This window comes from Stegostoma tigrinum, chromosome 14 (assembly GCF_030684315.1).
Source record: "Stegostoma tigrinum isolate sSteTig4 chromosome 14, sSteTig4.hap1, whole genome shotgun sequence".
Taxonomy (NCBI): Eukaryota; Metazoa; Chordata; class Chondrichthyes; order Orectolobiformes; family Stegostomatidae; genus Stegostoma; species Stegostoma tigrinum.
Genome location: NC_081367.1, coordinates 76,070,412 through 76,097,413, shown reverse-complemented (window position 1 = coordinate 76,097,413; position 27,002 = coordinate 76,070,412). Strand labels below are relative to the sequence as shown.

At 43.6% G+C, this 27,002-nt stretch overlaps 1 protein-coding gene across 2 annotated transcripts in view; it reads left to right on the top strand.

Moving 5' to 3' along the window:
* The window catches only part of LOC125457937 (collagen alpha-5(IV) chain-like), a 229,248-nt gene that overhangs the window by 96,482 nt on the left and 105,764 nt on the right, over positions 1-27,002 (top strand). For both annotated transcript variants that reach the window (XM_059651241.1, XM_048542743.2), the window contains exons 14-19: positions 2,566-2,619; positions 11,509-11,568; positions 18,535-18,579; positions 18,840-18,893; positions 19,009-19,050; positions 25,694-25,781. In XM_059651241.1, coding sequence (XP_059507224.1) covers positions 2,566-2,619; positions 11,509-11,568; positions 18,535-18,579; positions 18,840-18,893; positions 19,009-19,050; positions 25,694-25,781 — 343 coding nt within the window. The remainder of the gene's footprint in view (positions 1-2,565; positions 2,620-11,508; positions 11,569-18,534; positions 18,580-18,839; positions 18,894-19,008; positions 19,051-25,693; positions 25,782-27,002) is intronic.

Genomic DNA, 27,002 nt, shown 5'->3' with positions numbered 1-27,002 from the left:
GGAGAAAGCTTTAAAAAGAACATGAAGGGCAATGTTTTTATACCTCTCATAATTTTGCGTACCTCAATCAGACCCACCCCCTTCAGCCTCCTCTGCTCCAAGGAAACAAGCCCACCCTATCCAGTCTCTCCTCGTAACTGAGACTTTTCATCCCAAGCAACATCCTGATGAATCTCCTCTGCACCCTCTCCAGTGCAATCACGTCTTCCGATAGTGCGGCGACCAGACCTGCATACAGAATTCCATCTGTTTTATAAAGTTGCAACAAGACTTCCTTGCTCCTATACTCTATGCCCTGGCTAATGAAGGACAAGCAGCCATATGTCTTCTTCACCAGCCCATCTAACTATGCTGACATCTTCAGGGATCTATGGACTTGTGCACTAAGATTTCTTTGTTCCTTGGTCCTTCCTGGGCACCTACCATTCATTGTGTATGTCCTTTTTTTTATTAGACCTTCCAAAATGCATCACCTTGCTTTATCAGAATCAAATTTCATCTGCCATTGCCGAGTCCAATTTACCAGCTGATCAAACAGAAACCAAAACAGAAATTGCTAGAGAAACTCAGCAGGTCCGGCAACATCTGTGAGGAGAAAGCACAGTTAATGCTTGGGTCCACTGACTCTTTCAGAGACTATAATAGCTAGGAAAAGGCTGTATATATGCTGAAGACTGGGGACTGTCGTGGGAGGTGCAGGATAGGTGAAGATGGAGCCCAGAAAGAGAGAATGGCAGTTAGAGAGACAAAGGAATAGATTAGAGAAAGCCAAGGAGAAAGAAAAGCTGATAATGGAGACATGAGTTGGTAAAAACGAATTGGCTATGTTGAAAGCAATCCATGTCATGTCAGGGCCTAGGGTGTTTGGATGTTTTGCCGGGGGGTGGGCGGGGGGTTGGTGTGCGGATGCTGTAAGGGACAAGGAACGGAAAGGAGTTGTTCCGGCCCTAAAATGATTGAATTTGATATTGAGCCCAGAAGGTTGCATGGCCCATAGCAGAAAATGAGATACTGTTCTTCCAGAGATAGTAGGAACTGCAGATGCTGGAGTCTGAGATAACAAGGTGTAGAGCTGGATGAACACAGCAGGCCAAGCAGGATCAGAGGAGCAGGAAAGCTGTTGTTTCAGGTCTGGATCCTTCTTCAGAAATGCTATTCTTCCAGTTTGTGCTGACCCTCACTGGAGTGCTGCAACATTGTCGTGGTAACAAATTGAAACACAGTTTGAAATAGCACCAAGCAAGTCGCCAGATGCTCAGTTGCAGAGGGTAGAGGTGCAACATTTCAGGACCAGTACACTGATGCAAGCTGCATCTCCTTTGTTTTATACTGAGGCTCTAACTGGCCTGGCTGCAGCAAGCCTGGCTCTAAAGGATAATCATGGACATGATTGTGAAATGGAGAAGTTGAATATTCAAGGAAAAATAAGATTTAGCCAGGTTGCTCTGACCATTAATAGATGTGTGTGAGGCCAGTTAGAGCCTCAGTATAAAACTAAGGAGATGCAGCTTGCATCAGTGTACTGGTCCTGAAATGTTGCACCTCTACCCTCTGCAACTGAGCAACTGGCGACTTGCTTGGTGCTATTTCAAACCGTGTTTCAATTTGTTACCACGACAATGTTGCAGCACTCCAGTGAGGGTCAGCACAAGCTGGAAGAATAGTATTTCTGAAGAAGGATCCAGACCTGAAACAACAGCTTTCCTGCCGTTATGATGCTGCTTGGCCTGCTGTGTTCATCCAGCTCTACACCTTGTTATCTCAGACTCCAGCATCTGCAGTTCCTACTATCTCTGGAAGAACAGAATCTCATTTTCAGTGCAGCTATTTGTTTTTCATGGATTAGCCTACTTTATGTGAACATTTGGTTGATGTATTGATTCCAGGCAATTACAATTGATAACAGGACCTGGGAAAGATAGTTTTATATATTTTTAGCATATTCTAGAACAGATCATTGTCAGCGCAGGGCTAGGACCGAAGACCTGATTAAAGAAGCACACAGTGGTTTGTGCAGACGCAGAGGTGAATATGTTACGGATAGATTATAGTCAGTGATCTTATCTGTATGTTAGGATGATTTTGGTGCGAATTATGGAAACAAGAAAGACATTACATTAAGAAATTTAATTGTAATCATTTCTCATCCTGGCTAGTTATTTTGTTGATTTTACTGGGATTAGAATAGCTGGGTGATTAATTTTGACCAGCAGAGATGCAATAGGCTGAAGGCCCTCTTTTGTGCTGTAGATTTCTTTGTCTTTATTGTCAGCTGCTTACTGATTCAACCCTTTAATGATAGGTTGCACATCTTGCAAGAATTTCTTCATGATAGTAACTTTTCATGTATATGTACTACGTTCACATTGGTGTATGTTCAATTGAAATTGATGCTTCTATAAATGAAATTTGGTCCATTAGGTATCAGTATGACCTTTAGAAAAATGAGAGATACGGGATAAATGCAAGACATTTATAAACAGAATTGAAATGTAAATAGAAATATCATAAGTTGTACATATTCATAGAAATTCAAGTCATTTGAAATGTATTTTTTTTCCACAGGGCAGCCCGGGGCCCTCTGGAGACCCAGGATTTCCAGGTCTCCCGGGTTTACCAGTAAGTAGCGTTAGTGATTATTCTGTGATAACGGGAACTGCAGATGCTGGAGAATCCAAGATAACGAAGTGTGAGGCTGGATGAACACAGCAGGCCAAGTAGCCGATGCTGCTTGGCCTGCTGTGTTCACCCAGCTTCACACTTTGTTATCTTAGTGATTATTCTATTACTTTAAACTATTGTATAGTGTCTGTGCTCTCCATGTCACTGCCCAAACAGCTTAGGTTGGGCTCAACTGACTGCTGTTCCCATCCTGTGACATTAACAAAATTGTGTTATAAAATGAACTTCTCCTTGGATTTGGAAGGTGAATCTTGAAGGACAGTATTTGGATTGATGGATTGACATTAGTCTAACCATAGGCTGAGTTTTCATGCAGGCATAAGGAAGCCAACCTGGACCATGTGCAACATGTGCTGTTCTTGTCGTTAAAATAGGCTCTAAATTGGCTGCCCTTGCTTTTGCCATTTAATGAAGCACAGGGGCTTCCTGAAGTCGGCATCCCATTGAGTAGCATTGCTACTGGGAAAAATGATCAGGCAGAAAGGTATGTGTGAGGATGCAGCAAAATGGGGTCCTTAGGGCAACCAACTTAATCAAAAGAAGGGCCATGGTTGTTAGGATCACTGGTGGATGGGAATCCCTCCAGGAAGGCTTCCAAATGTGGGCGTGGTATTTATACTATCATTGGGCTAGTGAGACATGGCACCACCCATTCTCTGGCTTGATGCTTGGCGGTTGCTTCCATGTTGCTACTGGAGTGAGGGGCAGGTCCAATTGGGGAAACCGCTAGGGGGTTCTGAAAACAGCACCTGAGTGGGGTCTTCATCGACCTAACTGACTGTACGTTTACATGGATCAGGATGTGGATTCCCAGAGCAGCTCGCCCTCGTGAAGCTCATACAGAGGGGGAGCACATCAGGGAGCCATCCCACCCCACAACCATTTAAATTTGCACTCTCATAAACAGACCAGACTCAACTACAAAATTCAGCTCCCTGTGCCCAAAGCCAAGTCCAGAAGGTTTTCTGCTATCTCTCTGATCTGCTCCTGTTTATTTGATAACGGTCCACATAGAAAATGACCGAGCATTAAACAATATGGTCTAAACGTTCCTTGGGACTTTGATAGCAAACATTACAAAGAGATGGTGTGTGCTGTTGACCATTACCACTGATCTTAGCGTAATATGCAGGATCATGGGTAGGGTGTTTCTCTGGATACCCAAATCTGTGCAATACATCAATGGTATTTGCTAGCTTCGGCATGCTGTGCATTGTGCCCCTGATACCCCGTGCAATGAGAGACTGAGAAGAAAGGGTAGAAGAGTCTTTAGAGTGAATGATGTACCTACAGAGAACAGTATTATGCATCATAATGTAACAAAGAGAGTTTGCAGAAACTACCTGAGACAAACAGCATTCGCTGTTAGTTTAGAGGAAATCACTACAAGCCACAAGCGATCAGCAGACAAAACATATCGCTATCTTTCCGGGTGCAAGCCTTGTGGCAATGTAGGTTACATGCTAGTGTTCACGGGGTAGTCTTCATAAAAGAAGAGAACGATAAAAAGCAATTCATGGAGAGGAGGCTGTGAATATTTTTGATTGCTAAATTGTGCTTGATAGCAATTGTAATAAAAAAGAAAAGAGACCATAAATGATCCCTTCCTGTTTTTAAATTGTTAGTTTCTGCAGTTTGCAGAATGTGTGTACAGCATGGGTTGAAGAACGCCACGATCATATATTTGTGTTTACCCCAATTTAAAAACAAATTTACAGGACTGTATTTGACTAAGCGGTCGTTTGAGAAATATGGGCTTATTTAATGTTTGAATAACATTGATAAGGCACTGATGTTGCATGTCTGAGACTCTTCCTATATATAGCATAGCATTTAGATGTGGATTCACACATTTTTGGGCAAATATTGGACAACTATGTGAATAGCTGACAAATTTGTCTTTATGAAATGACTAAGTAATTGTATCTGGTAGCTTAATTTTGCTGATATATCTCACACTCTGTATTCTTTTTAATGAATAAGAATATAAGGGAAAGCAAGCGAGATAGCAAATTGTATTTGCAGTACTACTATGCCAAGCTAATGTTAGATTTTTGTCATCCTCTTCATTGTAGAATAACATGATAGCAAGTGCACTGAAGCCCATCTGATCTTCAGTGACCCCACAACCCAACTCAAGTGGTGAACATCCCCAAGGAAACAGTCTCGCGCTTATATTGAAAACATGCACAGAGGGGCTCATTAGAAGGATATGGATTTGACTCAAGGAATTGGATGCATTTAAAAAGCAGCTGTAAAAATAATTTACTGTAGCACTTTTGAGAGCTGTCAAGAAAACAACAATGCAGAGTTTTATTCACAGTGTACATCACAGTTTCTTTTCCCCCACCTTAAGTCATTTGTTTTTCAACCATTTTCCAAATTAATCCACTAAATGCAGAGGAGTTTCAGACTAAGCCCATTTAAAAAAAGGAGTTCCCTTCCCCCTAAAAGAATGTCAATAGCAGATAAACTTTGATAAAATTTGAGTACATCTTTATATTTTCACATTTATGTTTGCTAGAAAATTGCGTTCTTGTGGATACTGGTCCTGGCAATCTTGGGCTGGACACATTTTCTTTGTGCTAATATTTCCTCAAGTACAGTAACTGATTTCACATTTATGTTCCAACAAAATCAAAAAGGTTGATAGGTGTTTAGTCTGTACAGTTACAGGTTTAGCCAGTTTTTAGTGTTGCAGCAATGTTTTCTGCTGCACTATTGTGGAAACTTTACCTGCATCGAAATGTTTTATGGAATGCCATTCACAAATTCATGTTTTCTGTATGAATTGTGGTTTACAATATTCAACTTTACAATTTTACAAATGTTCTGTTAGATATTTGGAACTGAAAGGAATGCTAGTATGGAGGAACAAATGATACGTGGGCATGTTGTTTGTTGGCTTTCCTTTGTGACTGACTTTTTAGTTATGTTGAGGGAAGCCCTTTTCATTCAGCAGTCTTAACCTGCTGCAGATTTTTATCAACCAGATCTGCATTTTTCTTTTGAAGGGGAGGGCAGGGTTCTTTTTGGTTTGTGTAGAGGGAGGATGGGCTGGGGTGGGGGAACAATAATTGAAGCCGCGTAAAATGAAACTTCTGACTATTGCTAGCTTTCTCACCAGCTTTTGCAGGATAACTTAAGTTGACTATTTTGTATAAAAAAGAAAATATATTTTAGTAAAAAAAATGACCAAACAGATAGATGAGAGTAAACCGGTTGATGTGGTGTATATGGATTTCAGCAAGGCGTTCGATAAGGTTCCCCACAGTATGCTATTGTACAAAATGCGGAGGAATGGAATTGTGGGAGATATAGCAGTTAGGATCGGAAATTGGCTTGCTGAAAGAAGACAGACGGTGGTAGTTGATGGGAAATGTTTATCCTGGAGACCAGTTACTAGTGGTGTACCGCAAGGGTCGGTGTTGGGTCCACTGCTGTTTGTCATTTTTATAAATGACCTGGATGAGGGCGTAGAAGGATGAGTTAGTAAATTTGCAGATGACACTAAGGTCGGTGGAGTTGTGGATAGTGACGAAGGATGCTGTAGGTTGCAGAGAGACATAGATAAGCTGCAGAGCTGGGCTGAGAGGTGGCAAATGGAGTTTAATGCAGACAAGTGTGAAGTGATGCACTTTGGTAGGAGTAACCGGAAGGCAAAGTACAGGGCCAATGGTAAGATTCTTAGTAGTGTAGATGAGCAGAGAGATCTCGGTGTCCATGTACACAGATCCTTGAAAGTTGCCACCCAGGTTGACAGGGCTGTTAAGAAGGCATACAGTGTTTTAGCTTTTATTAATCGAGGGATTGAGTTCCGGAACCAAGAGGTTATGGTGAAGCTGTACAAAACTCTGGTGCGGCCGCATTTGGAGTATTGTGTACAGTTCTGGTCACCGCATTATAAGAAGGATGTGGAAGCTTTGGAAAGGGTGCAGAGGAGATTTACTAGGATGTTGCCTGGTATGGAGGGAAGGTCTTACGAGGAAAGGCTGAGGGACTTGAGGCTGTTTTCATTAGAGAGAAGAAGGTTGAGAGGTGACTTAATTGAAACATATAAAATAATCAGAGGGTTAGATAGGGTGGATAGGGGGTGCCTTTTTCCTAGGATGGTGATGGCGAGCACGAGGGGGCATAGCTTTAAATTGAGGGGTGAAAGATATAGGACAGATGTCAGAGGTAGTTTCTTTACTCAGAGAGTAATAAGGGAATGGAACACTTTGCTTGCAACGGTAGTAGATTCGGCAACTTTAGGTACATTTAAGTCGTCATTGGACAAGCATATGGACGTATATGGAATAGTGTAGGTTAGATGGGCTTGTGATCGGTATGACAGGTCGGCACAACATTGAGGGCCGAAGGGCCTGTACTGTGCTGTAATGTTCTATGTCCTATGTAGGGTATTCAGTGCAACACCCTCTCCTTAAAGCACCCACCCTCCTTCCATGGTCCCTTTTGAAAATAATTCAGGAGAATTCATTGGGACAAGGTGCAATGCCCAAGATCCAGAACATCTTTGCAAAAGAAGCACACCAAATGTGCACCATCAAATTGATCTCAGAGTGCCAACCATAAATAGTGAGTTAATTGCGAAGGTACATGTCAAGGAGGAGACAACTAGCCAGTATAAAACTGTCGGTGCACCAGTCACCTGAGCCTCTTCACTGGTGGTGATGATGGAGCAGAAGGTTAGTTTGCTCAAACCCTTAATTGTAAATCATTTAATAAACCATCCCAAACTTATTCAAATGACACATGCTGCTTTCCTTAAGTTGGCAGCAGCAAAATTAATCCTCCTTGCGGGATGTGAAGTATGTTCCTAAGAAATGTTAATTGAGGTAAATAATTAAGCTTAGCTATGCTTCTTGCTATTATTTTGAAAAATATAAATAGCTTCATTTTCAGAGTGAGGAGTTTCAGAGATTTCATAAGCCTCTTGAAAGTGAGTCAGGAGTCACCAGCATGGTGCCTGACACTTCAGTCTTTGACATAGGTGAACAGGAACATTATTAGAAAGTGGAAGCCCTGTTGAAACAATAGTAGGAAAGGCATTGAACTGAAGCATATAGGTGAGGTTTCCTCTTGCAGGAATTCTCACCCACCATAACTTCAGCACAAAAGTTGTCGTGACCTTAGAAAAACAGAATACAAGAGAATCACTACAAAATTCGCCATCTGTGTCTTGTTTACAAGTATGTATGGAATGAATTTCCTGATGAAATGGTGAATGCTGGAACAATTACAATGTATTTTAAACATTTTGATGGATGTACAAATAGGAAATGTTTGGACGGATATGGGCCAGGGACAGGCAGGTGGGACTAGTATAGTTGGGATTATGTTAGGCATGGATTGGTTGGACCAAAGGGCCTGTTTCCATGCTGTGTGACTCTATGACTCCATGTTTATGGTGACTTATTGATACACAAATGAGAAATTTAAAAATTAACATCTCATCACCAATTCCGTATCACCCATAAAAGTAACTGTTACATTCACTCACTTCTCTTGTTAAACAAGTTGTGGAGATGTTGGAGTTGCCCTGGGATGGACAGATCGGAAGTCACACGATACCAAGTTACGGTCCGATGTGTTTATTTGAAATCACAAACTTACGAAGCTTTCGTCACGTGAAGTGAAGAGAAGCACACAGGTTTCTAGGTAGAGATCAAAGGATCATATAAATGGTGTGAAAGGAGTGTTGGCAGGCTGAATCACAAATCTCTGCAGGTGATAAAATGCGTCAGACAGTGTGAATGAAGTGTTAACAGCTGAATCGCAAGTGAATGGAGGACCAATGATCTGGGTGATTGAGACAGAGATATAATTATAAAAAATTAAAAATTAGGTAATGCTGGGGAAAAGCCAAATGGCTGGAATAACATGATAGGTTATATGTTGAAGGTCTAACCAAAGTAACAAGTAATCCAAAACTGTACAAACCAATTAAGATAGAGAGATCATTACAATTTATCAAGGTGATGGCATCAAAATGCCTTAGAGGACACTTACTCAAAGATTAGTGGCTGAATATCCCTGACATGGGGGGAGAGGTTCTCACGCAGGGTCCCGATAGTTGATACAATAGGACGTTCAGGTCTGTTGGCTTTGGGTATCTTCAGAAGGCAGTAGAAGTCTCCTTGTGAAAAGTGTGTGGGATGAGAGTAGACTGGCTACCTGAAGGTCTGGATCAGAGGTATTGATCAGTTTCTGGCTGTATCAAGGGCATCTTGAAATCTATTTTCAAGGAACCCTGCAACAACACAACAGATTTTTTCCAAAAACTCAGCACCCACAGACCTACTGAACCAGGAGCATTCCTCCTCAATGGATGTTTTGGCACTCTACACCAGCTGCGAACTTACTGTCCTGTTTTGACACCATCATCTTGGTAAATTGTTATGATCTCTCACCTTAATTAGTTCGTACGGTTTTGGACGACTTGTTACTTTGGTTAGGCCCTCAGCATGTGACTCTTATACCTATAATGTTGTTCCAGCCATTTGGTTTGTCTCAAGATCACATTATTTTTAATTTCTTTGTAATTATATCTCTGCCTCAATCAGTCACATCTCGGGTCCTCCCTTAACTTGCTATTTAGCTATTGACAATTTATTCACTCTGACACTTTTGATCAACTACAGAGACTAGCTATTCAGCATGTCAACACTCCATTCACGCCATTTGCATGATCCTTTGATCCCTCTGCTCTAAATTCTACACCTGTATGTTTCTGTTCACTTCACCTGATGAAGGAGCAGCGCTCTGAAAGCTTATCATTTCAAATAAATCTGTTGGTCTATAACCTGGTGTCATGTAACTTCTAATCTTGTGCACTTGCTGAGAAGTGGAATTTCGATCCAGTCACATACATGTTGATTTAGTCATAGATAATGGGAACTGCAGATGCTGGAGAATCCAAGATAATAAAGTGTGAAGCAGGATGAACACAGCAGGCCAAGCAGCATCTCAGGAGCACAAAAGGTGACGTTTCGGGCCTAGACCCTTCATCAGAGAGGCGGATGGGGTGAAGGTTCTGGAATAAATACGGAGAGAGGGGGAGGCGGACCAAAGATGGAGAGAAAAGAAGATAGGTGGAGAGGAGAGTATAGGTGCGGAGGTGGGGAGGGGATAGGTCAGTCCAGGGAAGACGGTCAGGGCAAGGAGGTGGGATGAAGTTAGTAGGTAGGAGTGGAGGTGCGGCTTGGGGTGGGAGGAAGGGATGGGTGAGAGGAACAACAGGTTAGGGAGGCAGAAACAGGCTGGACTGGTTTTGGGATGCAGTGGGTGGAGGGGAAGAGCTGGGCTGGTTGTGTGGTGCAGTGGGGGGAGGGGACGAACTGGGCTGGTTTTGGGATGCGGTGGGGGAAGGGGAGATTTTGAAGCTGGTGAAGTCCACATTGATACCATTGGGCTGCAGGGTTCCCAAGCGGAATAAGAGTTGCTGTTCCTGCAACCTTCGGGTGGCATCATTGTGGAACTGCAGGAGGCCCATGATGGACATGTCATCCAAGGAATGGGAGGGGGAGCAGAAATGGTTTGCGACTGGGAGGTGCAGTTGTTTATTGTGAACCGAGCGGAGGTGTTCTGCAAAGCGGTCCCCAAGCCTCCGCTTGGTTTCCTCAATGTAGAGGAAGCCACACCGGGTACAATGGATGCAGTATACCACATTGGCAGATGTGCAGGTGAACCTCTGCTTAATATGAAAAGTCATCTTGGGGCCTGGGATAGGGGTGAGGGAGGAGGTGTGGGGGCAAGTGTAGCATTTCTTGCGGTTGCAGGGGAAGGTGCCGGGTGTGGTGGGGTTGGAGGGCAGTGTGGAGCGAACAAGGGAGTCACGGAGAGAGTGGTCTCTACGGAAAGCAGACAAGGGTGGGGATGGAAAAATGTCTTGGGTGGTGGGGTCGGATTGTAGATGGTGAAAGTGTCGGAGGATGATGCGTTGTTTCCGGAGGTTGGTGGGGTGGTGTGTGAGAACGAGGGGGATCCTCTTTGGGCGGTTGTGGCGGGGGTGGGGTGTGAGGGATGTTTTGCGGGAAATGCGGGAGACGCGGTCAAGGGCATTCTCGACCACTGTGGAGGCCGCAACTTTCCCCCCACATGTCTATCATGGGCCTCCTGCAGTGCCACAATGATGCCACCCGAAGGTTGCAGGAACAGCAACTCATATTCCGCTTGGGAGCCCTGCAGCCCAATGGTATCAATGTGGACTTCACCAGCTTCAAAATCTCCCCTTACCCCACCGCATCCCAAAACCAGCCCAGTTCGTCCCCTCCCCCCACTGCACCACACAACCAGCCCAGCTCTTCCCCTCCACCCACTGCATCCCAAAGCCAGTCCAGCCTGTCTCTGCCTCCCTAACCTGTTCTTCCACTCACCCATCCCTTCCTCCCACCCCAAGCCGCACCTCCATCTCCTACCTACTAACCTCATCCCACCTCCTTGACCTGTCCGTCTTCCCTGGACTGACCTATCCCCTCCCCACCTCCGCACCTATACTCTCCTCTCCACCTATCTTCTTTTCTCTCCATCTTTGGTCCGCCTCCCCCTCTCTCCCTATTTATTCCAGAACCCTCACCCCATCCCCCTTTTCTGATGAATGGCCTAGGCCCGAAACGTCAGCTTTTGTGCTCCTGAGCTGCTGCTTGGCCTGCTGTGTCCATCCAGCTTCACACTTTATTATCTTTGATTTAGTCATAATCTGAATTTCAAAAGGAATGTAAATAAGAAAATGTCTTTATTTGTGTTAGTCAGGTTAAGCGTGACAAAGGCAGCAGAATACGCTCTGCATTTTGATAATGAAATATTTTCTGATTTAATTTGTAGGGACCTATGGCACCTGGATGGGAGGGAGAGCAAGGAGAACGAGGAGACCCAGGTGCTATGGTATGAAATGATTTCCAGAAACTGAATTGAATATTTCAGGGGAAAATATTCTGCATTTAGTAATCACTTTTCTCTTGCATATTTAATAATCGCCATTTCCGCCACCGACAGCAAGATGCCACCACTGGACACACATTCTCCTCCCCTCCCTTGTCCACCTTCTGTGGGGACCGTTCCCTCTGGGACACCCTGGTCCACACTTTCTTCACCCCCAACACCTCCCCACAGCCCTATGACGCCTTCCCCTGTAACTGGCGAAGGTGCAACACCTGCCCATTTACCTCCTCCCTCCCCAGTATCCAAGGGCCCAAACATACCTTCCAGGCGAAGCAACACTTCACCTGCACTTCCAAGAATCTAATCTACTGCATTCGCTGCACACAGTGTGGTCTCCTCTACATTGGGGAAACGAAGCGTAGACTTGGCAACTACTTCGCAGAACATCTATGTTCTGCTCGCAAAAGAGACCCTGAACTACCTGTTGCCTGCCACTTCAATGCACCACCCTGCTCCCAGGCCAGCATCTCTGTCTCTGACTTGCTACAGTGTTCCAGTAAAGCCCAACACAAGCCGGAGGAACAACGCCTCATTTTCCGCTTGGGGACCCTTCAACCCTCCAGGCTCAATATTGAGTTCAATAATTTTAGGGCTTAAACTGTCCCATGTCCCTGCCCCCTACTGCACACACTAAGCCTTGTTACCACATAGCCTGCCACTACACACCCCCTGTTTAAAGTTAGTCACTAACAGTCCCCATTAACAACTACTCACCCTCCCAGCCTGATCGTTAGCAACTCTTTTGTCTGTCCAACTGTCTCTCTCTTTGGGCTCTATCCTATCCTTTACTCCCTATGCCACCCACCTCCCTATTTTCTGCAATATAAACTGACGTTTTCCCAGCCACCATCAGTTCTGAGGAAGGGTCACTGGACATGAAATGTTAACTCTGTTTTCTCCTCCACAAATGCTGCCAGACCCACTGAGCTTTTCCAGCAACTTTGTTTTTGTTCCTGATTTACAGCATCCGTAGTTCTTTTGGTTTTTATTTAATAACAGTGTTGTTTAAGACTCATGAAAAGGAAATGGCAACTGAAATGTGGATTTAGTGTCAGGATATGTTTGGACTCAATTTTCATCCTATCAACAGGATGCAAAACTGGTGCTGCAGATCTGCTGTCTAATTTTGATTTCCAGTGAAATGAGACTCTGGGCTTGTGTAAAAGTGGTTGGCGAACGATACAAGTTATAATGTCAAACATCCATCAGATTCTAACTAAATAAGGAACTGCTTTTCAAGTATAATTATCTAAAGAAACTGTGCTAAGTATTTTTGTATTTAAGTTGACACTAATTGACCACATGTAAATTTTTCACTGTACTCATTGGGTATATGTGACAATAAAGGCTATACTTTCTAATTGTGGAGAATAATGGAGAGCAAGGAGGGAATTAACAAGTTCAATTAAATGCAGGTTACCATATGTACAGTAATGTGCACTTACTGTGACTTATGGATCATATAATAGTCAGTGGTTTGAGTGGGCCTGAAGACTTTAGAGCTTCATACCAGAACATCGGTGGTGGAGGGAATGAATGTGTATGGATGTGGTGCCAATCAAGTGGGTGCTTTATCCTCGATGGTGTCATGTTTCCTGAGTGTTGTTAGAGCTGCACCCATCCAGGAAAGTAGGGAGTATTCTATCACACTCCTGACATGTGCCTTGCAGATGGTGGACAGGCTTTGAGGAGTCAGGAGTTGAGTTACTTGATACAATATTCCTAGCCAATAACCTGCTCTTAAAACCACAGTATAGTCCAATTCAATTTCAATGGTAACTTCTCGGATGTTAGTAATGGGATATTCAGTGACAGCAATGTCATTGAATGTTAAGGGATGATGGTCAGATTCTCTATTTTATTTTATTCAGCGATGGGATGTGGGTGTCACTCGATAGACAAGCATTTATTGCCCATCCCACATTGCTGTGGGTCTTTTTTTTTATTCATTTGGGGGATGTGGGTATTGCTGGCTGGCCAGCATTGCTTGACCATCCCTCGTTGCCCCTTGAGAAGGTGGTGGTGAGCTGCCTTTTTGAACCGCTGCCGTCCACCTGCGGTGGGTTGACCCACAACATCCTTCAGGAGGGAAATCCAGGATTGTGACCCAGCAACAGTGAAGGAATGGCGATATATTTCCAAGACAGGATGGTGAGTGACATGGAGAGGAACTTGGAGGTGATGGTGTTCCCATATATCTACTGCCATGGTCCTTCTAGCTGGAAGTGGCCGTGGGTTTGGAAGGTGCTGAGTGTGGATCTTTGGTGAATTTCTGCAGAGCATCTTGTAGATGGTACACACTGCTGCTACTGAGCGTCGGTGGTGGAGGGAATGGATGTGGATGTAGTGCCAATCAAGTGGCTGCTTTGTCCTGGATGGTGTCAAGTTTCTTGAGTGTTGGGGCTGCACTTATCCAGGCAAGTGGGGAGTATTCCATCACACTCCTGACTTGTGCCTTGTAGATGGTGGACAGGCTTTGGGGAGTCAGGAGGTGAGTTACTTTCCACAGTATTCGCAGCTTCTGGCCTGCTCTCATAGCCACTGTGTTTATGTGGTGAGTCCGGTTGAGATTCTGGTCAATGGTAACCACCAGGATGTCAATAGTGGGGGATTCAGTGATGGTAACACCATTGAATGTAAAGGGGTGGAGGTCAGATTGTCTCTTATTGGTGATGGTCATAGCCTGGCATTTGTGTGGTGTGACTGTCACTTGCCACTTGTCAGCCCAAGCCTGGATATTGCGCAGATCTTGTCGCATGTGAACATGGACTGCTTCAGTATCTGAGGAGCCACGAATGGTGTTGAATGTTCTGTAACCATCGGCGAACATCCCCATCTCTGACCTTATGATGGAGGGATGGTCATTGATGAAGCAGCTGAAGATGGTTGGGCCTAGGACACTGCCCTGAGGAACACCTGCAGAGATGTCCTGGAGCTGAGATGATTGACCTCTCACAACCACAACCATCTTCCGATGTGTCAGGTATGACTCCAACCACTGGAGAGTTTGCCCCTGATACCCATTGATTCGAGTTTTACCAGGGCTCCTTGATGCCACACTCGGTCGAATGCAGCCTTGATGTCAAGGGCTGTCACTCTCACCTGGAGTCACATGTTGGCCAGACCAGATAAGGATGGCAGTTTCCTTCCCTATCAGACATCAGTGAACCAGATAGGATTTCCTTGTCAATCAGCAATGGTTTCATGGTCATAATTAAACTCTTATTTCCAGATTATTATTGAATTAAAATTCTGCCATTTGCCATGATGATATTCGAACCCAGGTCCCCAGAACATTATTTGGCTGTCTGGATTAATAGTCTAGTGGTACTACCACAAGGTTATTACCTATCTATCACCACCTACTATTTTTTGGAGGTTTCTTGTCTGGCATTTTGTGGTGTGAATGTCACTTGCCACTTTCCAGCCCAAGCCTGGATATTGTCCAGATCTTGTTGCATGTGAACACGGACTGCTTCAGTATCTGAGGAGTCACGAATGGTGCTGAACATTGTGTAATCATCGACGAACATCCCCACTTGTGGCCTTATGATGGAAGGAGGGTCATTGATGAAGTAGCTGAAGATTGTTGGGCCTAGGTCATTACCCACAGGAACTCTTACAGAGATGGCCTGGAGCTGAGATGTCTGATGTCCAACAATCATCTTCTATGTACCAGGTTTCTGTATGAATAAAAAAAAGACTCCAACCATTGGAGAGTTTTCTGATTCCAGTTTGGTGAGACATCCTTGCTACCACACTTGGTCAAGTGCAGCCTTTAGGGCTGGGGTTATGACTCTCACCTTTCCTCTGGAATTCATTATTTTTCCATGTTTTAACCGAGGCTGTAATGATTTCAAGGACTGAGTGGCCCTGGCAGAACCCAAACTGGGCGTCACTGAGCAGGTTATTGCTGAGCAGGTGCTGCTTGATAGCACTGTTACTGGCACCTTCCATCACTTTACTGTTAGTAGAGAGTAGACTGATGGGGGTGGAAATTGGCAAAGTTGGATTTGTCCTGTTTGTTGTGGACAGGAACATATCTGGGCAATTTCAATGATAATTGCCTGTAAAACCCAAGGTGCAGCACTGAAAGTCAGAGTGTCCTATAAGTGGAACAGAGATGTACCATGAGCGTTCTTACAGGCTATCACATGTCAGATACTGATGTCTATGGAAGTGGGGAGCATGTGGCTGGTGCTCATGGAGTGTGCCCTGTGCCCAACATGGAGGTTGTTTGGACCTGAATTCTCCAGGTGTTCACTCTGGTTTCCTTGTTAAGTTTTCCCAACATCAAGTTTGTTTGATTTGTTTGGTTAGATGGGAGACTGAATATTAATGAGGTGAATCATGCTGTTCACAAGGTGTCCAACAATTAGATACAAAATTGGCTTGACAGTAGGAGACAGAGGATGGTGGAAGAGGCTTAGAGGCAAAAAAAGCTGCAAATGCTGGAATTCAAAGTAGATAAACAGGAGCAGTCAACATTTCAGTTATTACCGTTTCTTCAGACAGGAGGTCTGTGACCAGTGGTGTTCCACAGGGATTGGCCCTGGGTCCACTGTTGTTTGTCATTTATATAAACAATTTGGATGAGAATCTACAGAGCATGGTTAGTAAGTTTGTGGATGATACCAAAATTGATGATATTGTAGACGGTAAGGCAGGTTCCCCAAGATTACAAAGGGAGCTTGATCAGTTGGACAATGGGCCAAGCAGTGGCTCATTGTTTAATTTAGATAAGTGCAAGGTTTTGCATTTTGGTAAGACAAACAAGGATAACACTTACACAGTAAGTGGTAGGACCCTAGGGAGTGTTGTAGAACAGAGGACATAGATAAGTTGAATAGTCTTTTCCCCAGGGTTAGTGATTTCAAAACTTAGGGGCATAATTTTAAGGTGAGAGGAGAAAGATTTAAAAGGCACCCAGGAGACAACTTTTTCAAACAGAGGGTGGATCAAATGTGGAATGAGCTGTCAGAGGAAGCGGTAGATGTAGGTACAGTTACAACTTTTGAACAGGTACATGAATAGGAAAGGTTTAGAATGATATGGGCCAAGTGCAGACAAATGGGAGAAATTTAGTTTTCCCAAAATCAGGCCGGCACAGAAAGTTGGACTGATTGGTCTGTTTCTGTGCTGGATGACTCTACGGCACTCTTTGTGTAGACCCTAGCATTTCGCACTGATTTGATTCGATTTGATTATTGTCACATGTACTAAGATGCAGCAAAAAATATTGTTTTGCATCCTAAAGTTCATCAGAATAACACAACAGAATGCAAAACACAGTGCAACAGCTGCAGAGAAGATGTAGACAAAGACCAACCCTGATAAATGAGAGGTTTTTAGGTCTGTTGGTATGTGTTTTCAAACTTTTGTATCTTCTGTCCACTAGAAGAAGGTGAAAGAGAGTGCAATGAGGACAGGAGGGGTCTTTGATGATGTTGACTCCTTTCCTGAGGCAGCGAGAAGTGTAGGCAGAGTCAATGGAAGGAAGGCTGGTTTTTCGTGATAGACTGGGTTGGTTTACAACTCTCTGTAATTTCTTGAAGTCATGGGCACAGCAGTTACTATACCAAGCTGCGATGGATCTGGATAGGATGCTTTCTATGGTACATCTATAAAAATTAGTAAGAGTCATAGTGGATATGCTGGATTTCCTTAGTCTCCTGAGGAAGTAAAGACGTTAGTGAGCTTTCCTGACTGTAGTGTTGATGTAGCTGAACCAGGGCAGAACATTGGTCTTTGATATTTTCTCCTAGAAACTTGAAATACTCTCTAGTTTTGAATTGAATTGGCTTTATTGTCACATGTACTCAAATAAGTAAAGTGACCCTCTCAGATACAAAGGTACCTAGGTACCACTTCTTCAGTTACATCACCTTAGAAAATAGAGAAATGAAAAGTCCAGCATTGTAGAAATAAAAGTTCAGAACAATGGTCTTCCAATCCAGATCATGCTGCCACCCAGTCTCCAGTCCGCACCAGCCTTAGATCCAGACTGCGCCACACTTCACCTCAAGGGTCATGAGGCTGCAAGATCGCTCTGGAATTCTGTCAAAACCACAAGACCATGCTGAGGCCATGCCAGGCCAAAACACCACCACATACCACTGGAAGACCCACACCAGGCAGACAAGATGCCACACCAGGAGCCCACCATGCCATGCTGGGATGCCACCATATCATGCGGAGAGGCTGCCATGAGGGAGTGCTACACAAAGCCAGGAAGCAGCCATGGGAGGCTGCCACACCAGGCAAGAGGACACCTCATGTGTCTGTGCTGAGGGCAGGAGTCGTTGGACAATGGGAGTTGTCAGAGGCTGGCCTCCTGAACTCTAGAGAACAGACCTTTGTTATTCGCCTTATTTATACCACTCATGATTTTATAAGCTGCTATAATGCCACCCATCAACCTCCTATGTTCCAGGGGAAAAAAATTCCCAGCTGATCCAGCCTATCCTTTTTACTTAAACCTCAGAGCAGATCTCTCATGAAAAGCATAAAAGATGGCACCAGTTGCTTCTAATGTCAAGACAGGCCTCACCACAATTGTCCCCTGATTCTACCATACTCCTCACCAAAACACTATTTCCCAGACCCCTGTCAGATTTTGCTCAGCTTCTTCATGGGCATTTAAAGAATTTAAAGAAAAGTTAACAAGCTGAGAGATGGGCCTATAGGAAGCGAGTCAGAAAAATTGCTAATGGAAATTAAGGAGATGAAAGAAGTAATAAACTCTTACTTTGCATCAGTCTTCACTAGAAGATGCAAAGAACATCCCAGTAGCAATGATAAATAGAAAAATAGAAGGAACGGAAGAACTTAGAACTTAGAAAGGAAGAAGCTATATGCATTATTTATAGAGTTGTAAACTGACTTGATTAACGTTTCTATTCTTTTTAGGGGAAACCAGGTAAAGATGGGACACCTGGACTACCAGGGATCCAGGTTGGTCTGACTTATATTAATAATAAAATTCAGTTATTCATCAGCTCAGGTTTTTGCATAAGGTGTTTGATTTTCTAACCATTTTCAATTGAGAAAACTACCTCTTGATAAATACGATTTAATTATTAATATTATTCAACTAATTGGGCCACTGATATCAAGGGTCTGAAATTTAGACTCCTATTTCAAAACTGCAGCTAAATATTGCCACGAGAAAATTACCTGCTGTGAGCTGTCACATGTGTTTTCTGTTACCTCAGGGATTGAAAGGTGATCCAGGCTATTTGGGAATCACAGGAAGAGATGGAGCACCAGTAAGTTGCTAAGCATTCTGACTAATTAACCAATATAGTTACATTTCGTAACAATCATGCAAATGCTATATGTATTTAATGAGTTAATATTCAAAATATTATTATTTTAATCCAGGGAAGGAAAGGAGAAATTGGCCATCAAGGACCTCCTGGTCCAGTGAGTAATGACCTGCACTTAATCTTTCTCGACAATGCATTACTTAAGATTTAGTTTCAAGATCGGTGTTTTCATTTTTCTTTCTCCGAATCACCAAAGGGGTTTCAGGTTTTTACTGACCGTACGGAACCACATGCTTAATAAAGGCCATGTCCAGTACCATAGCAACAGAAGTAGGCCATTCAGCCCCTCAAGCCTGTTCTACCATTCAATTAGATCATGGCTGATCTGTGACCTAATTCCCTTTGCCTGCCTTTAGTCTACATCTCTTAATACCTTTGCTGATACAAAGAACCATCTCCAGAATTTAAAATAACAACTGATCCAGCATCCATTGCTGATGTGGAAGACAATTTCAAACATGTGTTATCTTTATGTGTAGAAGTGCTTGCTAACATCAGTCCTGAATAGTCTGGCTCTAATTCTTAGAGTATGCCTCCGAGTTCCAGAATCTCCACCCAGTTTACATATATTTACTCTGTCTTTTCCTACAGAAATAAGATAAACTTCAAGTTTTCAAATCTTCAAGTAAGACTTTATTCTGGTGACTACTGTTTCAACATAAACACCTCACCTCTCAATTTACCAGTTATTTTCTTCAGTAACAAAATTCTTGATATTCAATGGGGATAAATATCCAAAAGAAATGTTCAAAACCACTCTAACAGTGAATGACCAAAACGTATCCTTTGGAAAATGTTTTTTGCTTTCCCAAACATTCCTCCTTTCCTCTCTGAGTGGTGGTATTTATTTGGCTTTTATAAAATATATTTGATTTAATTAAAAATTATGTTTAACAGAAATGACAAAACAGGGAATGAGACAAATCCATTAGTTCTTTCAGACATTGAGCATGTGACATAACTGAACTGAATGTCCTTTCTTTGTATATTTCCATGCATTGATGTGATTCCAGAAATTCTGATCTGGGCACAGGACTTCAGGGAATGATTACTATAACTGACTTAAAACTACTCAACCAATTTTTCAGGGTGGACTCCTGCAAGCAAACCTGACCGATATTTCAAAAGAGATCACAAGGTGTGGAGCTGGATGAACACAAAGGACAGCATCAGAGGAGCAAGAAAGCTGACGTTTTGGGCCTAGACCTTTCTTCAGAAATAGGGGAGTGGAAGCGGATTTTGAAATAAATGGGGAGAGAGGGGGAGGCGGATAGAAGATGGATAGGGAAGAAAATAGGTGTAGGGGAGACAGCCCGGTCAAAGAGGCGGGGATGGAGCCAGTAAAGGTGAGTGTAAGTGGGGAGGTTGGGAGGAGATAGGTCAGTCCAGGGAGGATAGGCAGGTTAAGGGGGTGGGATGAGATTAGTAGGTAGGAGATGGGGATAGGGCTTGAGGTGGGAGGACGAGATAGGTGGGAGGAAGAACAGGTTAGGGAGGCAGGGAAAAACTGGGCTGGTTTTGGGATGCGGTAGGAGGAAGGGAGATTTTGAAGCTTGCGAAGTCCACATTGATACCATTGGGTTGCAGGGTTCCCAAGCGGAATAAGTTGCTGTTCCTGCAACCTTTGGGTGGCATCGTTGTAGCACTGCAGGAGGCCCAGGATGGACATGTCGTCTGAGGAATGGGAGGGTGAGTTGAAATGATTCACAACTGGGAGGTGCAGTTGTTTATTGTGAACCGAGTGTAGGTGTTCTGCAAAGCGGTCCCCAAGCCTCCTCTACATCGGGGAAACCAAGCAGAGGCTTGGGGACCTCTTTGCAGAACACCTACACTCAGTTCACACTAAACAACTGCACCTCCCAGCTGCGAATCATTTTAACTCCCCCTCCCATTCCTCAGACGACATGTCCATCCTGGACCTCCTGCAGTGCCACAAAGATGCTACCCAAAGGTTGCAGGAGCAGCAACTCATCTTCCGCTTGGGAACCCTGCAGCCCAATAGTATCAATGTGGACTTCGCAAGCTTCAAAATCTCCCCTCCCCCCACCGCATCCCAAAACCAGCCCAGTTTGTCTCCACCTCCCTAACCTGTCCTTCATCCCACCTATCCACTCCTCCCACCTCAGGCCCCACCCCCATCTCCTACCTACTAACCTCATCCCACCCCTTTGACCTGTCCATCCTCCCTGGACTGACCTATCCCCTCCCTACCTCCTCACCTACACTCACCTTTACTGGCTCCACCCCCGCCTCTTTGACCTGTCTGTCTCCTCTCCACCTATCTTCTCCTCTATCCATCTTCTATCCGCCTCCCCCTCTCTCCCTATTTATTTCAGAATCCCCTTCCCCTCCTCCATTTCTGAAGAAGGGTCTAGGCCCAAAACATCAGCCTTCCTGCTCCTCTGATGCTGGTTCTACACCTTGTCATTTCAGATTCTCCAACATCTGCTGTTCCTACTATCTCTGAAACAATATTTTAAAAGATGTTTTTACACAAGTGCTATAAATAACATTTGAACAAGTGCCACTTTAATCAAGTTTGTCTCAGTCAGGAACTACAAGAAAACTCTATGTTGGTGAGTAGCATTAAGGTCACATCTTCTAACTGAATAATTGTAACCAATAGACTTTATCACTAGAGCTACAGTTCTGCCACTATGTTAAGACTGAATGTTTGAGCTCTGATGTTGTGTTAGCAGAACATTTAACATAGAACCTAGAACTGTTCAGCACAGGAACGTGCCCTTTGGTCCATAATGTTGTGCCAAACATGACACTAAATTAAACTAATCCCTTCTACCTGCCTTTGGTTCACATACCTCATTCCTTGCATATCCATGTGCTTATCTAAAACTTCCTTAAATACACCTATTGTATCTGCTTCCATCACCACACCTGGCAGCACGTTCCAGACTCCTAGCATTCTGTGTAAAAAAACTTGCCCCTCACTTCTTTGAACTTTCCCCCTCTCACCTTAAATGCATAACACCTAGTATTAGACATTTCAACTCTGGGGAATAGATTCTGATCATCAACCTATCTATGCATCTCATAATTTTATAGACTTCCACCAACTCTCCCCTCAGCCTCCGCCCCTCCAGAGAAAGCAACCTGAGTTTTTCTAGCCCCTCCTTATAGCTCATAGCCTCTAATCCAGGCAGCGTCCTGGTAAACCTCTTCATTGCAATGAATAGCTTAAATAACAGACAACTCATATGTACCTAACAGTGTTATTACAATTCTTAGTTTTTTCAAACATCTCCTAATCATCATTTTTATACCTAACCATGAGATTGAATATTCCCAGTTCAGTGAGAAATGGCAAAAAATGTTGGGAGAGTGTGGTAAGATTGGAAAAAGCTGGTTTTTGACATCAAGCAACGGAATTCTGATTTTCCACTCAACTTTTAAATGGCAAATGTCAAGCCTTGCTAATGAGTGTGACTATGTGACTACTTTATTTCCATGCAACTACATTGTACTAACAGCTAATCTCCTTTAGCTCACGATTCTCCCCTCCTCTTCTGAGAACCTAGATGTTGTAAATTCCCAACATGAAAGTCAGAATGGTTATGTGGCAAAAGCAGCTCACTGCTTGCTTCCCCAGGCCTCCATTTTAATATTTCTTCATCGACATGTCCTTGCATGTTCCTTAAATGGTTTTACCTCCACGTTTTGTTCAATGACATGCCATTAGCATACTGCCAGCCTCACACAAATTACTGCAGGTGATCTCAGGCCAACTGAAAATCCACTTCAGCAATTCATGGCTTCACTCAGCTCAGGGACACCTCTAACTTCCTCCTGCAATGGGAACACACAGCCATGTTATGCAGGATGCACCTTTATGGCTCTTAGTTTCATTTCTTTGCACTAACTCACTTTGTACTTAGTTGGAAGCTGATGCCTTTTGTGGATTGCATAACATTTTAATCAGAGGGCAGGAAGCAAGTCAGTGATTGTGAAGAATGAGGTGGGTGAGAGCCATTGAGTAGAGATGCTATGACAATAGTGAGGTTAGTAGTCCATGAGGGTTGGTAAAATATGTGTGCAGTGGCAGAGTTAGAGTGAGTGTGAGGTAGCAGAGAGGAGATTATGGAGCACAGAAGATCACTGAACTTTTTCCTGTATTAGAACATAGAACATAGTACTTTGCAGCACATGAACAGGTCCTTTGGCCCATGAAGAACACGATGCCAAATTAAATCAACCCCTTCTGCCTGCCCTTGGTCCATATCGCTCCATTCCGTGCTTATTCGTGTGCTTATCTAAATGTCCTTATCACATCTGCCTCCACCACCACTTCTGGCAGCATGTTCCAGACTCCTACCACGCTGTGTAAAACAAAGCTTGCCCCTAATGTCTCCTTTGAACTTTCCCTCTCTAACCTTAAATGCATGCCCCCTTGTATTAGACATTTCAACTCTACGAAAAAGTTTCTGACCATCAACCCTATCTATGCATCTCATAATTTTACAGACTTCTACCAAGTCTTTCCCCAGCCTCCACTGCTCAAGAGAAAATGACCTGAATTTTTCTCGCCTTTCTTTATAGCTCATACACTCTAAACTAGGCAGCTTTCTGGTAAGTGTCTTTTGCACCCTCTCCAAAGCCTCCACATCCTTCCTGTAATGCGGCAACCAGAATTGAACACTCTAAGTGTGGCCTAACCAAAGTTAATAGAACTGCGACATGACATCCTGACTCTTGTACTCAATTCCCCACCCAACAAAGGAAAGTACACCATGCACCCTCTTTCCTGTTCTATGTTCTATGTTCTATCTACTTGTGTGACCACTTTCAGGGAGTTATGGACTGGAACCCCAAGATCCTTCAGTACATCAGAGCTGTTCAGAGTCCTGTATTCTTGTGAATTGTATCTGACCCTGGATTGAGCACTGACCCACGATTTTGTCTGGGTCCAGGCTGGGTTTGATGCCTAGGCCTCCAGTGGTCATATAAGGTACAGGATGGCCACCTTCCAGTCACTGAATCCACCTGGTGGTCTTTATTTGGAAATCAGGGAGCCAGCTTCCCTTTCTGGGACATTTCTGTTTCCTAAGAGGAGGGTGAGTGAGATGGTTCCTGACTTGCAGAATCTGAGTGATATGCATCTGGGCTTTAAACTTGGTGCCAACAGCAGTCGGATTTTCACCTCTCCTGATGCATTCTCAAATGAGACAAATGCCAAACAGATTGGCTGCATAATTAATGTAGTGAGGAATGGGAGGTAGTGTGAGAAATGTTGCTGCGAGCCATCACGCATCCCTGTCACGGGACTCCCCTAAAATAGCACAGCCAAAAAAAAGGGAAAATTTTGCCTAGTCCTCCTTTATTTATTGAATAAAGACTGATTCTGAATTGCATTCTGGTGGAATCCTGTCAAATTTTACAAAGCATGTGAGTTTACTTGAGAAAGGCCAGCCTCTGACGCTGCCCACTTTGAAGCATTTTGGTGGACCTCCAGTGGGGTTGATGTCTCTGCAATGGACCTTCACTTTGGCAGCATGGGGAACTCAGTGACAGGCATTTCTCTGTACCCACATACCAGAGGATGCTGCCTGTATGGAAAGCTGACCAAACACTAAAAAGAAATACATTTCCAGAATGATCAATCCAATTTTCTGTAAACCCTTCAAAGCAGTTCCCTCCTCCACATGTCACAGAAATGGACATACATTCCCAGTTATCAGCACTGGCACAGCACCAATCTTAGGAAGTATGTCATAGGGATCTACCAATCTGTTGACTGCATTTCAAAGATTTACACAAAGATTCTGACAGCAACTTCTCCGTCTCCTATTGGTTCAGAAAGCAATTCCAGGAGGTCTCACTGAATTTTCACTGGACAAATATTGGAGAGATTTTTGATAGAGAAGAGAGAGCTATTGCTGAGCTAGACAGGAGAGTGAACTTGAGACCACAACCAGATCAGCATGATTGCATTAAATGGTGGAACAGACTCAAAGGGTCAGAAAGCCTACTCTTGTATATGCTCTTGCTATTCTTTGGGGGACGCAATGGCCTAGTGGTATTGTTGCTAGACTGCTAATCCAGAAACTCAGTTCATGATCTGAGGACCAAGGTTTTAAACCAGCCATGGCAGATGGCGAAATTTGAATTCAATTTTAAAAACTCTGGAATTAAGAATCTACTGATGACAGTGAAACCACTGTTGATCATTGGAAAAATCCATCTTGTTCATTAATGTCCCTGAGGGAAGGAAACTGTTATCTTTACCTGGTCTGGCCGATGTGTGACTACAGACCAGTCATGTGATTGACTCTCACCTGCCCTCTGAAACGGTAGTAGATTCGCCAACTTTGGGTACATTTAAGTCATCATTGGACAAGCCTATGGACGTACATGGATTAGTGTAGGTTAGATGGGCTTGAGATTGGTATGACAGGTCGGCACAACATCGATGGCCGAAGGGCCTGTACTGTGCTGTAATGTTCTATGTTCTATGTTCTATGAAATGGTCCAGTAAGCCTTGCAGTTCAAGGGCAGCTAGGGACAAGCAATAAATGCTGGTCAGCCAACAACACCCCAATCTCATGAATGAGTTAAAAAAATTGTCCTATGGTTCTGTGGAGCTAGTAGAGTAGCTTCTGAGAAAATTCTTTCTGTGGGCCATTGAAATGATCCCAAAAATGGAAATCCTGGTCACTGAATGCAGGAGAATCCCACTGCATAATCTGATTCTGATAGCCCAGCATTGCCTTTATATCTTTTGGCAGCCAGGTGAAGAAGATAATCATTTCTATGTCAAAGGAGGACGTGGCTATCCAGGTGCTACAGGACCCAAAGGACAACCAGGAATACCAGGTTATGATAAATTTCCTCTATATCAATAACTTAAAGTTCTGGTTTATCACCTGCACACAATATAGAGGTCAATCAGTCCTTTAATCTAAGGAAAGATACACTGGCATACAGGAATTGGCAGCAATCCAGAGAAGGTTCATTATGCTAATACCAGATATGGAGGGGTTGTCTTAATAGAACAGGTTGAGTAGGTTGTACCTGTACTCCATGGAATTTAGAAGAATGATCAGAGACCTTATTGAAACATACAAGAATTTTATAGATCTTGACAGGGTACATGCAGAAAGATGTTTCTTCTTGTGAGAGTCTTGGACATAATCTCAGAATAAGGGTCGATACAGTGTGGAGCTGGAGGAACACAGCTGGCCAGGCAGCATCAGAGGAACCGGAAAGGTGACGTTTCGGGTTTACACACTTCATCACCCTCAACTCCACTTTCCTGCCTGCTCTCCATGAACCTTCAACCCATTGCTCATTAAAAATCTGTCTCTGTCCTCCTTAAATTTACTCAATGTCCCATCATCCACCACACTCTGAGATAGTGACTCCCACAGATTCATGGCCCTTTCAGGGAAGTAATTTCTCCTTATCTCTGTTTTAAATCAGCTATCCTTATCCTAAAGCCATGACTCTCGCTTAGGTTACAATGGCCTATACACGACTGGTCATCGTGTCTGATCACTGTCTTCCAGGGCCTATGTCTAGCCATTACATTTCCCGCTTTATATATCTGACCAGACTAATAATTCTGACCCCTGCTATTCTTTATTGAGTTTCCCTGATTAACTAAGTATCACCAAATTAAATCTTTGTGTTCCTAACAGTTCTCTTCATCTTCCTACATTCTGGATTGGACATCCAGGCTACTTGCTCCAAAAACAGCAAACACTTTACACTTTATATTCCGACCAGTCTCTAGGGATAGAAGTTTCTGTTCCCTGACATGTTGAGGGCACCGGTGAGAAAAGTGCAAAAATTCAGAGAAAATTAAAAATCAGAATCTCAAAATCAAAAAATATTTGTGATTTTCTCGACAAGCCTTAAATGGCACTTCAAAATCTTGCAATTGACCAGTGACTACCTTATTTCAATGCAGTTGCATTCCAAGAAAGCCTGGCATGCCTTATTTATCTGCCACTTCCAATACTCTTCTCCTTCTCGAAGAAACCAGACAGTGTGAAGTCCTTACCTGCGAGTCAGAGAGGGAGCTGACTGCAGTTT